The sequence below is a fragment of the Syngnathus scovelli genome, chromosome 19 (assembly GCF_024217435.2).
Source record: "Syngnathus scovelli strain Florida chromosome 19, RoL_Ssco_1.2, whole genome shotgun sequence".
Classification (NCBI taxonomy): Eukaryota; Metazoa; Chordata; class Actinopteri; order Syngnathiformes; family Syngnathidae; genus Syngnathus; species Syngnathus scovelli.
In genome coordinates this window covers 777906-790182 of record NC_090865.1, presented here as the reverse complement: position 1 = coordinate 790182, position 12277 = coordinate 777906, and the positions used below count along the sequence as shown (strand labels likewise).

Genomic DNA, 12277 nt, shown 5'->3' with positions numbered 1-12277 from the left:
GCCCGTGGCTCTTATTTGGTCTTTATCCATTACTTTGCAGTGGAGGTGACAAAATGGAATACGAGTGTGTTAGGGAGCAATTTGAAACTAACAGCCAGGCAACAAGCACTTATTACAGTAGGTAGGCCTAGCATGGGTGTACTCAAAATAATAATACAATCTGTCATCAACCCTCCCCTCCTAAAGTGATTTGATAGATTTTCAGTGAATTGAACAGGGGGGTGTAGACTTTTTAAAAAGACTGTAGTCCACGTATAATGCTATCGGTGTCATATACGGCTGCTACGCTGATCTTGTTTTCCTCTTGCTCACTTTTATCTTATCTCAGTCTGCCTCCCCTCAAACCTTGTTGTGTATGATTGCCAGTAAATATCTATTTCAATAAAAATGATATCATACCACCACAAATGCTCTGTCTTGTTTCATTTGCCATGGTGGGAAAGTGTCTAAAGTACTACTCCAGTTGTTTTCCAATCCACATTCAAATTGCAGGATTAATAGCCTCCGAGCTAAAGTCAGCTACATGATTTGTGTTGGTCTGCCCTAGCATAGCCGCAATGAGTCAATGCAGTGAAATGCTGCAGAAAAACAAATCATTGCAGTTTTTGCTTGTACATTTCCCAAAAAAAAAAAAAAAAAAGGCGGGTCAGTGGAGTTGAGGGTCTGACGAATGATGGCAGAGATAGCTGCTGGAAGCATTAGAGAGATGCAGAGGGAGTCTATAAAAGCAAACTACTCCTTAATGTCTCTCGCAAGTGTGATAAAAGCAGAGAGCTGTTGCACAGAACATTCGCTCCCGTCGTTTGTATGAACGCAACACACATGCAAACATTTTCTTCAAATTGTCAGTGCTGTTGTTTTGGAGGGCAAAGGGCCTCTGCCCTGAAAAGTATTGACTCATAAAAGAAGCGCAATGCAAAGGGTGCTCTTAAAACGAGAAAGGTAAAGAGTGAGGCTTCTTATCAGTATTCTGGGAGCATGGCCTCTTATAAATATTGAAAGAAGGACACTGGTGGGGAGACGGAAGAGCCAAATGGTGCATTTGAGAAATGGCACACCTGAGCTCCACCAGAGAATATCATCTCCTGCTGTCACATCTCATCCCATTTGATCAAAATAATTGCCACCCTCATCGTTATCATCAAGTCTGTCATCTGCGGGCGCCGTCGCCGTTCTCCATCTCATCAGCGCTTCTTTGCCTTCCGTAAGGAAGTGGCTGAGGATTTGAGGATCAGATCAAATACACAGCATCTCCAGTAAGGAGAAAAAAAAAAAAATCACTCACAGCCATCATGGTATTCATTGCTTTAGCGCGAGCGACATCGAGACACTCAACTGCCAAAAAATAGCTTGATTTAGCTTGTGCAGGCTCCTCAAAGATGAGTGGTGGCCCTGCTGAGCGATTGCTGATTTTCCCTTCAGTCATAAAAGGCAAAAGACATGAACTTTTTGATGAAACAAATTTTCAAATACACGGCTCATGAAAACTGAGAGAGAGAGAGAGAGAGAGAGAGAGTGAAAGAGAGAGAGAGAGAGAGAGAGATGTAATGCAACAGTCAAGATGAAATATTGAAAAGACAGCGGAACCTCAGAGCTTGAACCAGACGTTTTGCACATTTTGGAAAAGAATCCTGAGGAAGCAATACTAAAAATGGCTAGAAAAAAATCATAAAGTGAAACAATGTTAATTTTAAGATACAACATATTCATTCAAAACGGATACATTCTGCTTATTATTTTAATATAAATGTTACCAAAAGAAAAAGCAAAACACACTCAGATTCAACATTGATGGTTGCTGAACTGAGGTCATGTGAGGGTCATGTGATTTGTTTGCAGTGATGCTGTGCATTAGCGTGATTACAAAAGCAAATTTTTCATTGACATTTTTTTTAATTGCATCCCTAATCGTACGATAAAGGTTCCACTGCACCGTACAGAGTCACGGTTCAAAATGATACGCCCACTCAATCCAAACAATGCCACTCCAGTGAAAAGAGTACCGCTGTTTTTCCTCCATGTAAAAGCATCGCTAAATAGCTTGCATCACCTGCGCGACCTGAGCTCCTTCAATCTAATAATACTGCAGACATGTAATTAGCCACTTGTCAAACACACAAATATGCATTATGCAAGCGCCGATGTCTGCTAATAAAGGTGACAGCACATTTATTGCTCAAATAAAAATGAAATAAAATCGGATAAATAAAATGAAATGCCATTGTGCACACAGTTCAAAGTGTGGAAAAAGGCAGACTCCATGGCAACATGCCTTAAGTTTGAAAACATATTTAAGAAGGCATGTGTGACAATTGGGCCAACACGCACAGGAAGCAAAACAAGAGCCTACCTTGGCCATTTGCGCCTGCACTCCGGTGGCTTTGAGAGATGACACGGCTTTCTGTGCTGCAGCTGGGCTGTCAAAATCAACAAAGCCATAGCCTGGAGAGAGAGAGAGAGAAAGAAAAAGAAGAAATGCAAAAGAGGGAGAAAATAAATAAAGGCAGGCATTAGTAAATGGGGAAAAAAAAAAAAAACATGGCTAACAAGGAGAATGACAGACGCTTGGTAATTGTAGCAGTAATAGGTTAGTAACATGACTACGGAGGCTGCCACTTCTTATATCTACTGAGCACTACATTGTTTGATAATTAGCGCCACTGACGTTTAGGGGGATGCTATGCATCTTAATTAGCCGCACGGATGAGTGCTTTTCTAATAACAACTCGGCTCACCTCAACCTCTACACAAAACACGCGTGCATCGCTCTCACGCGGTGCAAATATCCTTTTTGTCCTTTAGAGCGTAGGATTCTTGGCCTAACTTTAAAATCCATCCATATAAATAAATACATCGGGTGATATGGCAGAGTAGTTTTATACATGTATTGATATGTCATAAAAGGAGAGTGGGACTCAACTGCCCACACTTGGCAAGACTGTAAACAAGATGTCGGCAGTTAAAAGAAGGCCGGGAAATCCAAGACCATGTGATCATTTGTAACACGGGGGTAACGGCGGCGGCGGCGGCGGCGGCATACCCCCCCCCGCCGCCCAACTCACACCCATTATCCTTTTGTAATTACACTTTCTTTCAGAAACAGTGGATCAGAGGGCACCATTGACTGCTTTTAATCCGCCACCAAATTTTAATTAACACGGACGTGACCCCCCCTCTCGTCTCCGATACATCCCGGAGAACGTCGGGATGGCAATAACTCATAAATCACAGCCGTGGGTTTCATTCCCTCAGCTTTCCTCTGTGTGATGAATTTCCAGATGGGCTGTAGCTGTTAATGTCAGGGAAAATATGAGTGGGAGAGGGAAAGCGAAGAAATACAGAGTGAGAAGGAAGGGGGTCGTGCGGATAGACAGAATTGCTATATTTGCGAGAAATATAAATGTGAGTTTACGTGTGTGTAAGAAAATGGGAGAGAGGAAAAATGGCAGCCGCTCTGGTATGCTGTCAACCTTTGAGAGATTTGTTACTGTGGAGAGAGAGGATTATGGAGGCTGTGAAATGGGCTTGTGTTAATATGCTGTGTGTTGAGCGGCTGGCTGGCTGGCTGGCTGGCTGGCTTGCCGGCCAGCCACATTCAACGACTTCTGAAAAATCAAAAGCCCCAATGAGTGAGAAGTGAGAATGATTTTGCCAGCGTACTCTCCAGTCCAGTCTTTGCCCGTCCGAGCGGCTGCTTGTTAAAATCTCGCGTGTGAAACCTAAATACCATTCTATTCTTTTCAAATTTATTACAGACGTGGAGTAACAAGCCGCCTCCAGCCTATGAGTATTTTCAAGAGGAAGCCTCAAATTACACATTTAATATTCACCCCAACCACCAAGAGTGCACTTATCAAACTTTCAGGGAGTGTTTTAAAGAATGCTGACCTAAATTTAAGCAAACCTGAATGGAGAGAGATGGCTGTGTGCGTGTGTGTGTGTGTGTGTGTACGTGCAAGGCATTCGAAGAGGAGGTTTTCTTGAGGTCAGCTGAATCAACAGTAAATGATTGAATTGACAGTAAACTGCCTCCAGGAATAAAAACGTTTTGGCTCCGATGTGCAGTTATGTTAAGTGAGATGCATGCAAACTGAAATGTGTGATCTTGAGGCTCAAACTATTTATGGACCACGTCGGAAGCCGGAGCACAGAGGTATCTATTCTTTATTTCTTCTTTTAGGAACACAATTGAAAAATAAGGACTGATTACAATAGATTTTTGAAAATTTTAATAGTAATATATATTTTGATTATTTTTGAGGACAGTGTGACTTCAAGAATGAGTTACATATTATAAAATGAGGTGGGGGGATCGTAACAATAAGCAATATCAAAATGGCTGCATTGACCTGATACTAGCCATGTAAAACACGCTGTTATGGACTCTGATTTTACAGTTCCAATGAAAGCAAAACGTTTTACACCCATCCAAAAACACCCTGATGCTGTAGGCACAGCATCCCCTTGAAGTCTAATAAAAGAGGGAGAAAGAAAATCTGTTCACTGCAGCTCTTCTAAAGTTACTAGCACGAGGGGAATGCACAGGCAAAATGCGCCTGCCGCTGTGAACTCAGCTTCTGTAAGAACACAAGCATCAACTTTGTACCTGTCACTTAAAAAGCTGACTGACTGGATGCTTGTTTTCGGCTAAAACCAGCACGCAAAGGAACGAATAAAGCTCCTAAAATGCATTGAAGCAAACGCACACACACCGGCGAAGGAGTAACGGCAACACGAGCTGTCATATCATATTTTCTGGCCTGGCTCCAAGACGGAGCCTGTCAAGATAAAAGGACTATCGTCAATCAGCTACTAGCGGCCGCTGCTTGCCTTCCTGTGTTACTTAAAGCAGTTGCGTTCCACTGTGACCGTGTGGCGTTTGCGCGGGGATGGATGACACTGGGGGGGGACACTTTTTGACATGGTCTCCCGCAAGGGGTCGACGACGGTGATAGAAGATGCCGTCTTCCTCGGAGAGCCGAGATAAGAGCATCATTAGGACGCACGTATCGATGAATCAATCATCCATGCATCATTCATGGCGTTGCTATCAAATTATGCAAATCCTAATTACCCCTGGGGAATATTACCATTCTTTATCTGTTAATAGACTGGATTCTTTGGAGTTCCCTGCATTCCATATTCACCACCATTTTTCCCACCAATATTTCCATTTTTCACATTCTCGTATTCAGCACTAATGACCCCATTTTGCATAGCATACAATAGAATAATAACAGCCTAAGTATGAATAATGAATCAAGTAAACGGCATGTAGCGTGGCGGCGCAAACAGACCAATTGTTGATGTCCTTCACCAAGAGTTGGATGACTAACACGAGCGATTCATCATCTGTGTTAACAATTGATTTGGCATCTTTCATTAATAAGGAAGATAAATGGCCAAATATGCATGACAATACCAAAATAGGAGTGCTTTAGTTAACTGTAAAAGTGGTGACTTTCTTTGAGTTGCACTTGAATGTGTGACGCTGCTGTGCTCTTCAAGTCATCTATGAATGAAAAAATGTATATATCAAGGAGAAGCGTTATAATATTCAACCCAATGCCTTTTTTTTAAATGAGTACTTTTGTATTTTGGATTGTTACTATTTGAGTTAGCTAAAAGTACTCAAGACAAACATCCCTCGTACTTGTTTGGAGTCACCATCTGATTCATCTTATGAATGTAGTCAATAACGATTAGCAGCAAAATAAGTCTCAGACACTTCCTTTGTATATGACAATTAAATTGCGCTTTGAGCAATTAACCCATCAACCGTGCAACACGGATTTATAATGACGGCATTAATCTCTGGGAAAGGAAGCCCATTGGCCGTTATGTATTTCTTGTCATCTTTCCTGGCAGGTGGAGAAGTGTCCTTGTCCAAGAGATGCGCTCCACATCTGCAGAGGGCAAAGTGCCATGGATAGATAGATAGATAGATAGATAGATAGATAGATAGATAGGGAGGGAGGGAGGAAGGGGACAAGTGGGCCAGGGGCAATTCATTGTCTTGCAATATTCCCTCAGCCATACTAGGAGGGGGGGGGGGGGCGAAATAATAGTAATTGTATATACATATGCATACCAACAGCAGCAGTAAATTGTACAAAACGAAGACGTACGTGCTTCTTTCACTTCACTTTCACTTGATCATTATAAACCAGCTATGCTCTCAATTGAGTGGAAACATTCAGTGTGTTCAGTGCACAAAACAAGGTCCACAAGGACATGCTTGGGTGAGTTTTGCGTGGAAGAGCTACACCAAACGGCACCTTGGAGATGAAAATCGTCAGTGACCTCTCACAAACTATTCTGGATGAGTGGGCAAAATTCCCACTGACATGTGATTTTTTTTTTTTTTAGATGATTGGAAGCTATTTAAAGAGTGCACATGTACAAATAACATTTCAATTCATTCTGCCATTTTGGCTCTCACCACATCAAAGCTACACACCATGTTTGTAATAAGCAAAGTAATCACATCAGGTTGCAGGCCTGAAAGATTCGCTGCAAGGTGAGAGAGCAGGTTAAATATTTGAACAAAGGCCGATCAATGGAATTCAAGGGCTCTGGGAACATGGATAAAATCTCTAGACAGAGCAAACATTCAAATGTGGATAAATCAAAAGTGGCCCATTCATCTGAACAGCTTCACCACCTGTCTGCCTGACACCCTCCGTCACTGGCCTACACCACCATCAGCAACTATCTGTTTGAACGCAAATTCTCCCAAATCCTAATGGATCTCTTCTATTCTGAGCTGAGATTCTTTATGTATGTAGTATGTCGCCTCAACGTGACCTTTATATACACGCAATCACATCCTGCATAGCATGTAAAATAGCACAGGAAGCGGAAGGTCAGAGCTTCAGGAATGTGGACCTGATGGCCTGATTTGCTTCTATTTACGACAAACTTGGACAATCAGACGCCTACTTGGTGAGAGGCCAACTTACTGGAGTGGAGAAGCAAGGAAGTACTCAAGGGGGGAAGGGTAGAGCTGAGAAAAGGGATTGTGCGTTTGTGTGATTAGAGGGGTGCTAACAAAGGCTGCGGGTGTTATCCACCGAGGTTTTGCATACGCAATCGGGCCAAATCAATACGATTATCCCTGAGCAATTGCTAATTACAATCGTTAATACGCAACGAAAGCAGCAAGCATTGACTGCCCCTCTCTTTTTGACAATCCTGACACATTGTCAGTCATGTGGGGAAAATGTGGGTCGACTTGGGTTAGACAAGGGCAGTTTGCGCCGTAGTGGGCGTGAACACAGCCGACTAAATATATAACCAAGATGGTGGTTCAATTAATCTCATTACAGTCATTAAAAGGGCTCCGTGAACACAAAACCGAACGAGGAACATACCAAAGACTAATAATGAACATTTAAAATAATAAATAATAAATCTCCCCTGCTATAGACTGAAAATGCAAAGTCCTCCAGTTACCCTCAGCGCTATTATTCTTTAATTGTTGTCTATTATAGAATGATTTGGTAAAAAGGTCAGTTTGGGTCCTAACTTCAAATAAGATTGTTATGTGCACATAATTCACTTTCAAAGGGCAGGGGAGGGGGGGAGGGGGCGAAGCCAGTCCGTAATTGCACCTGCACGATGTGCAACATAGACAAATGTTTATATCTCAGCCCTCTAATGAGAAACCAATAACGCATGCAGAAAGCTTTCTTTGCCTCCCCCCCCCCCCCCCCCCCCCCCCCACACACACACACACCTCCTGCCTCCCCAAAAAGCCCACAGCAAACAGGCTCTTCTCGAGAGCCCCACCTCGTTGATCAATAGACCCAAAGCTCAAAGTCTCCACTCGGCCACTGATGCAGCAATAAATCTTTCTTTTTTTTTTTGTTTTAATAAAAGGTCCATTGCCTATATTTCTCCATTAGATGAGTCTGCGGTGAGGGGGAAGTGATGTTTTGGACTGTAGTGGTCAAGCATCTGACAGGCCTTTAAATTGCGTCGTAAAATATCCTCCATGTGCTAACACACAACTGGTCTAAATTCATCAGCGCAACATGCATCAGCAACAAAATGACAGCTGATAGATATTTCAGCAGATTTCTAAGCTAAGTTTCAGTTTTGTAACAAGGCTTTCCATCAGAGCGCGCTTCTGCCGAACATCCCGCTGACTGAAAAGGAATGGCAAGTTGAGGAGCAAAAAAAAAAAAAAAACATGATCAACAGACTACTGTCAAAAGAGCCTCAAGAGACTCCACATCTCATCTGTTTCCCACAATTCAGTGCAGCGGACCAATGTCGCGCAGCATCAGTCAGACTGTTGAATTTTTTTCAGAGCTTTATCTCGGGAAGTGGAGGTCCTTTAAAGGGTTGAGGTCATTTCCTCAGTCTCCAGGCCCTGGCGAAGAGAAGAAAATGTCTCCATTTGGTTGGCCCTGCTTTATTTCAAACACTGGCCGCCTTTTCAAGAGGCGCTCATGGCTACCGATGGCAAATGAGCAGTTCAAGCGAGTAACAATGGCTTCCCTTTTCTCTCCTCAGTCATCTATAGTCCAACCCTGATGCACTATTATGGGGGAAAAGTGCCACGAGAAACAAAATATGACCTTTTATTCCCTGCTCTTGCGTCAATGAGATTTCCAAGGGTGTCGGATACAATCACGCCTTGAGAGACAACCCTGACCTCTCACCTCTCAAATTTGTTAACTAGGATTCGAGTGAAGCAAGCTAAAGATGAGGGTATTAGAACATGAGAAAGGATTTTTTCTATTATTGTTTTTAATTTTTGGTTTTGATTTTTTAGTATAATTTGTATTATTATTGTTATTTTTGTTATTATTTTATTCTTATTATTGTAGTGTTTTTTTTTTTCAAATGTTGCTGCCAGGGTGAACTTCCGCTTCGCCCGACCTTCTTCCCTCCACTCCACGCTGAATCATTTTTGAAACGTACCCTTGAAAGAGTGCTCGTGAATCTCTTGTTTTGTGTGTGTGGCAAAGGTAGGGAGAGCGGTAGTGTGTCAGTGCTGTCAAAAGAAAGAAGGCGAGGTTCATGGAAACATGGGGTAATGGAGGAGGAGAGAGGCCAGAGGAGGTAGACAAGCTGTGATGTTAGCAAGAGGATTGATAGATCTGTTGCATGGCCACTACTCCTGCCAGAGCACAGTACACCTCAGGCAGTGCGGGGGTATGATTAGTCCCTGTGTGTGTGCGTGCGTGCGTGCGTGCGTGCGTTTGTGCACGCTCTTTGTGTTTGAGTGCGTGGGAGAATTGTATTACATGGTCTTGATGTGCAGTTTTTGTGATGTGGTACTTCAAGCTGGGCTTCAAACTCTGCCGCAGTAAACGTCCTGAAATAAAATGGCAGGTAAAAAATGTGTGCACATGGATGTGAGTAGCAAATTGAACTTTTAGCACTTTCTATACATTAAAATGAATTTCATTTCTTGATATATTGGAGTGACCCTGTAGTTGTATTTTATGAATCGTTAAAGTTAGACTAAATGCTAAATGTTGAATGGTCGTTTGTTATTCTCCTAAGACTCACGGCCGAGTGACACCACGCAGCAGTTCCACGCCGACACACTTTCGTCTGAGTGAGCTCAAGCGAACTGAAACAGGAACGAATCAGTTCGCCAAGTGATTTTCATTCGGCACGTTCACTCAAAGTCGGGTTCATTTGACCAAATGGTCAACGCTACCCTACGACGGCATGATCGATCATGTGATTTTAGCACACTGTTCATCCTCTTTGCTCTGGGAGAGAAAACAGCTGAGCATTGAGCAAATGTAGTTGTAACTGCTTCAGCCGTCGGAGATGACTGTCAAGGGCCATGAAATTTCTGACACGCCATAAATTCATCCGAGGGTCTTAGCACCAGCCAGGAGGGCCAATCGCTCCCCGTAACCTCGAGAGACACGAACGAGACTCGCAAAAGCCCTAACGAGTGAATCGGACGACTCTGAATTAACTGTCGGTAGAGTTAAAAAGCAACTTTGAGTTCGGTTTCGATTATGAAGCATGCAAAAAAAAAAAAAACAAGGACACCACTCTCCCTTTACATAATCTCACCTCTGTCCACTACCCGCTCTGAGTCGACGTAATCCATCCTATCCCCTCATAAAATATGCGTGCTTATAGTTTTGCTTCCTGTCATCTCAGCAGTCTTGCATTCTGGGAGGGTGACTCATGGGAAAGCAGCACACAGTGCAAAGCGGAGAGGAGTAAAACTTGAAATGGAGAAGGCTAACCTGTGATCGAGAACAAGCCATTAGCTCATCCTGGAAATAAGTCTACTTCACCTCTTCTATCACTGTTTTTGCTGTTGAGACCAGTAAAATTCCACACTGCATCTCAAATTGTCCTTGTTCTTTTTTCCACAGCATTTCCCCCATTTTCTTGTCTCCTAAAAGGCAGCGGTTCTTTTCAGCAACATTTTGACCCCCAAGCATACATGGTAAGATAAACTCAAGAGTGGGTTGAAGTTCACTTTTGGAAGGCCGCCCTTTTGCGACACGCACACATAAAGCAATTATAGAATGATAGAACGTCAGTTGCTCTTAAACAGTGGCGCTTGATACCTCAGGGCAAGTAGCAAAGCCGTGCACTCACCCCAATCACTTTTTTTTTTTTTCCCCCACCCCCCCAGCCCTCAAGACCAAGCAGACTTGCTAGCAGCTAAACACAAGATGAGAAAAAGCCAATAGGCACAGTGCACGGTGGCCATGGCGGCGATTTAGTTTGTTTGCTCATTAATTGGTCTTGTACTTGAATATGTTGAAGCATATCTGTGTGTACAATGTCTGCTCCAGAAACAATTAACCATGAGGCACAACTATTAGAAGTGTATGTACACACCATTAAATGTGCAAACACTCATGGAAAATTCCACTGTCAGCTAAATCATGTCCAAATGAAAGAAGTCAGGTAGCGTGACAGTAATATATCATATATTCGTTCCGAAAACGGTCCTGATAGTTGGGTATAGCAGAATGACCTACCTTTGCACTGGTTGGTGTTCTTGTCCAGAATGGCCTTTGTTGACACTATCTTTCCATACCTGCAAAGACAAAAAAAAAAAAAAAATGAATGACCAAAAAGCAACATTTGTTGGTATCACAATTGCAAATTTCACACAGCTCCGAACCTCCAAACTGCGAGGCAGCTGTTCGAAGCATGTGACCAGTGTGCCGGCCGTATTTTCCTTTTGTTTGTTTTTGTGTGTGAAAGTGGGGCTCAAGCGGCTATCCCTATTATGTCTGACAATAAAGGGCGGCCATTCAATGCCATCTACTGCCTCAGAGCACATGCTGCTAATTGCTACGACAACAATATGGTGCCGGAGTGACTGGCGTTGTGTTTACAGTCATTTATTTAGGAGGAGCAGGAATTGTAATGTAGCACTACTGTTAAAGGCCACTGAGAGAAGCCACTCGAGGTTAATAAGCTCAAGTATGGATGACTTCAAATGCACACGCTGCTCAATGACATTTCTGAGAGTCACTGAACACTTTTCAAAAGGTCTAATACCGTACAGGTCATGTACAAGTTAAGTGCTTATATTAGGACAAGGCATTCTGATCCAAATATTGCTTTGAATTCTGGACCCGGTAGAGGTTCGGAAAAAAAAAAAAAAAAAAAACGTGTTTGTGTCAACGTGACATTTCACATTTTGACTTCCAGAGAGAAACAATACGACTCCTTGGAGTCCTGCAGCTGCAAGGGCAGAACGCCAGGATGCTTTTTAATATGCAAGATTTGACCTTGTGCTCACATGATTGTGAAAGCAGACGGATCATGTTTGGGAACAACAGATTGCAAGAATTTATCCCTCTGCCAGGTAGGTTGGCCATCCCAACTTTGTAGCAAGGTAAACTCTGACTTTGAGCTGGAACAAAGTCATCATTCCCGATGCGCTTGCTTCATGTGCAAAACTTGCTGAGTCTTTGCCAATACACACATTTATTTCTTCTAGGCTGTTGGAGTTGTTTATTGCAGGTCCAAAGAAAGTGAACTTGCCAACTCTTGCCAAGGTATTTATATTTATGTTGATGCGCAGGGATATCAATGTTGCTTGGGCAAAATGACTTTTCTTGCTCTATTCAGCAATGGGATTGTTGGATTTTCTGTGAACCAATCTGACCGAGTTTTCATCTTCTTGTTTTGATCTGGACATTCTCATTTTGTCTATCAATTGAACTTGGTTCATCCTTGGATTTGTTTGAATCATAAAATGGAGGAGAACCATGAGCAAGTCTTGCATCCTAGATTGCTTGACCTTAGAAAGTTCCTATCCTGC

At 42.7% G+C, this 12277-nt stretch overlaps 1 protein-coding gene across 6 annotated transcripts in view; it reads right to left on the bottom strand.

The window, feature by feature from the left end:
• rbms3 (RNA binding motif, single stranded interacting protein) overlaps positions 1-12277 on the bottom strand; it is a 152989-nt gene that overhangs the window by 80992 nt on the left and 59720 nt on the right. For all 6 annotated transcript variants that reach the window (XM_049751339.1, XM_049751340.2, XM_049751342.2 and 3 more), the window contains 2 exons: positions 10980-11038; positions 2351-2442 (listed from right to left, as the gene is read on the bottom strand). In XM_049751339.1, the coding sequence (XP_049607296.1) occupies positions 2351-2442; positions 10980-11038 (151 nt within the window). The remainder of the gene's footprint in view (positions 1-2350; positions 2443-10979; positions 11039-12277) is intronic.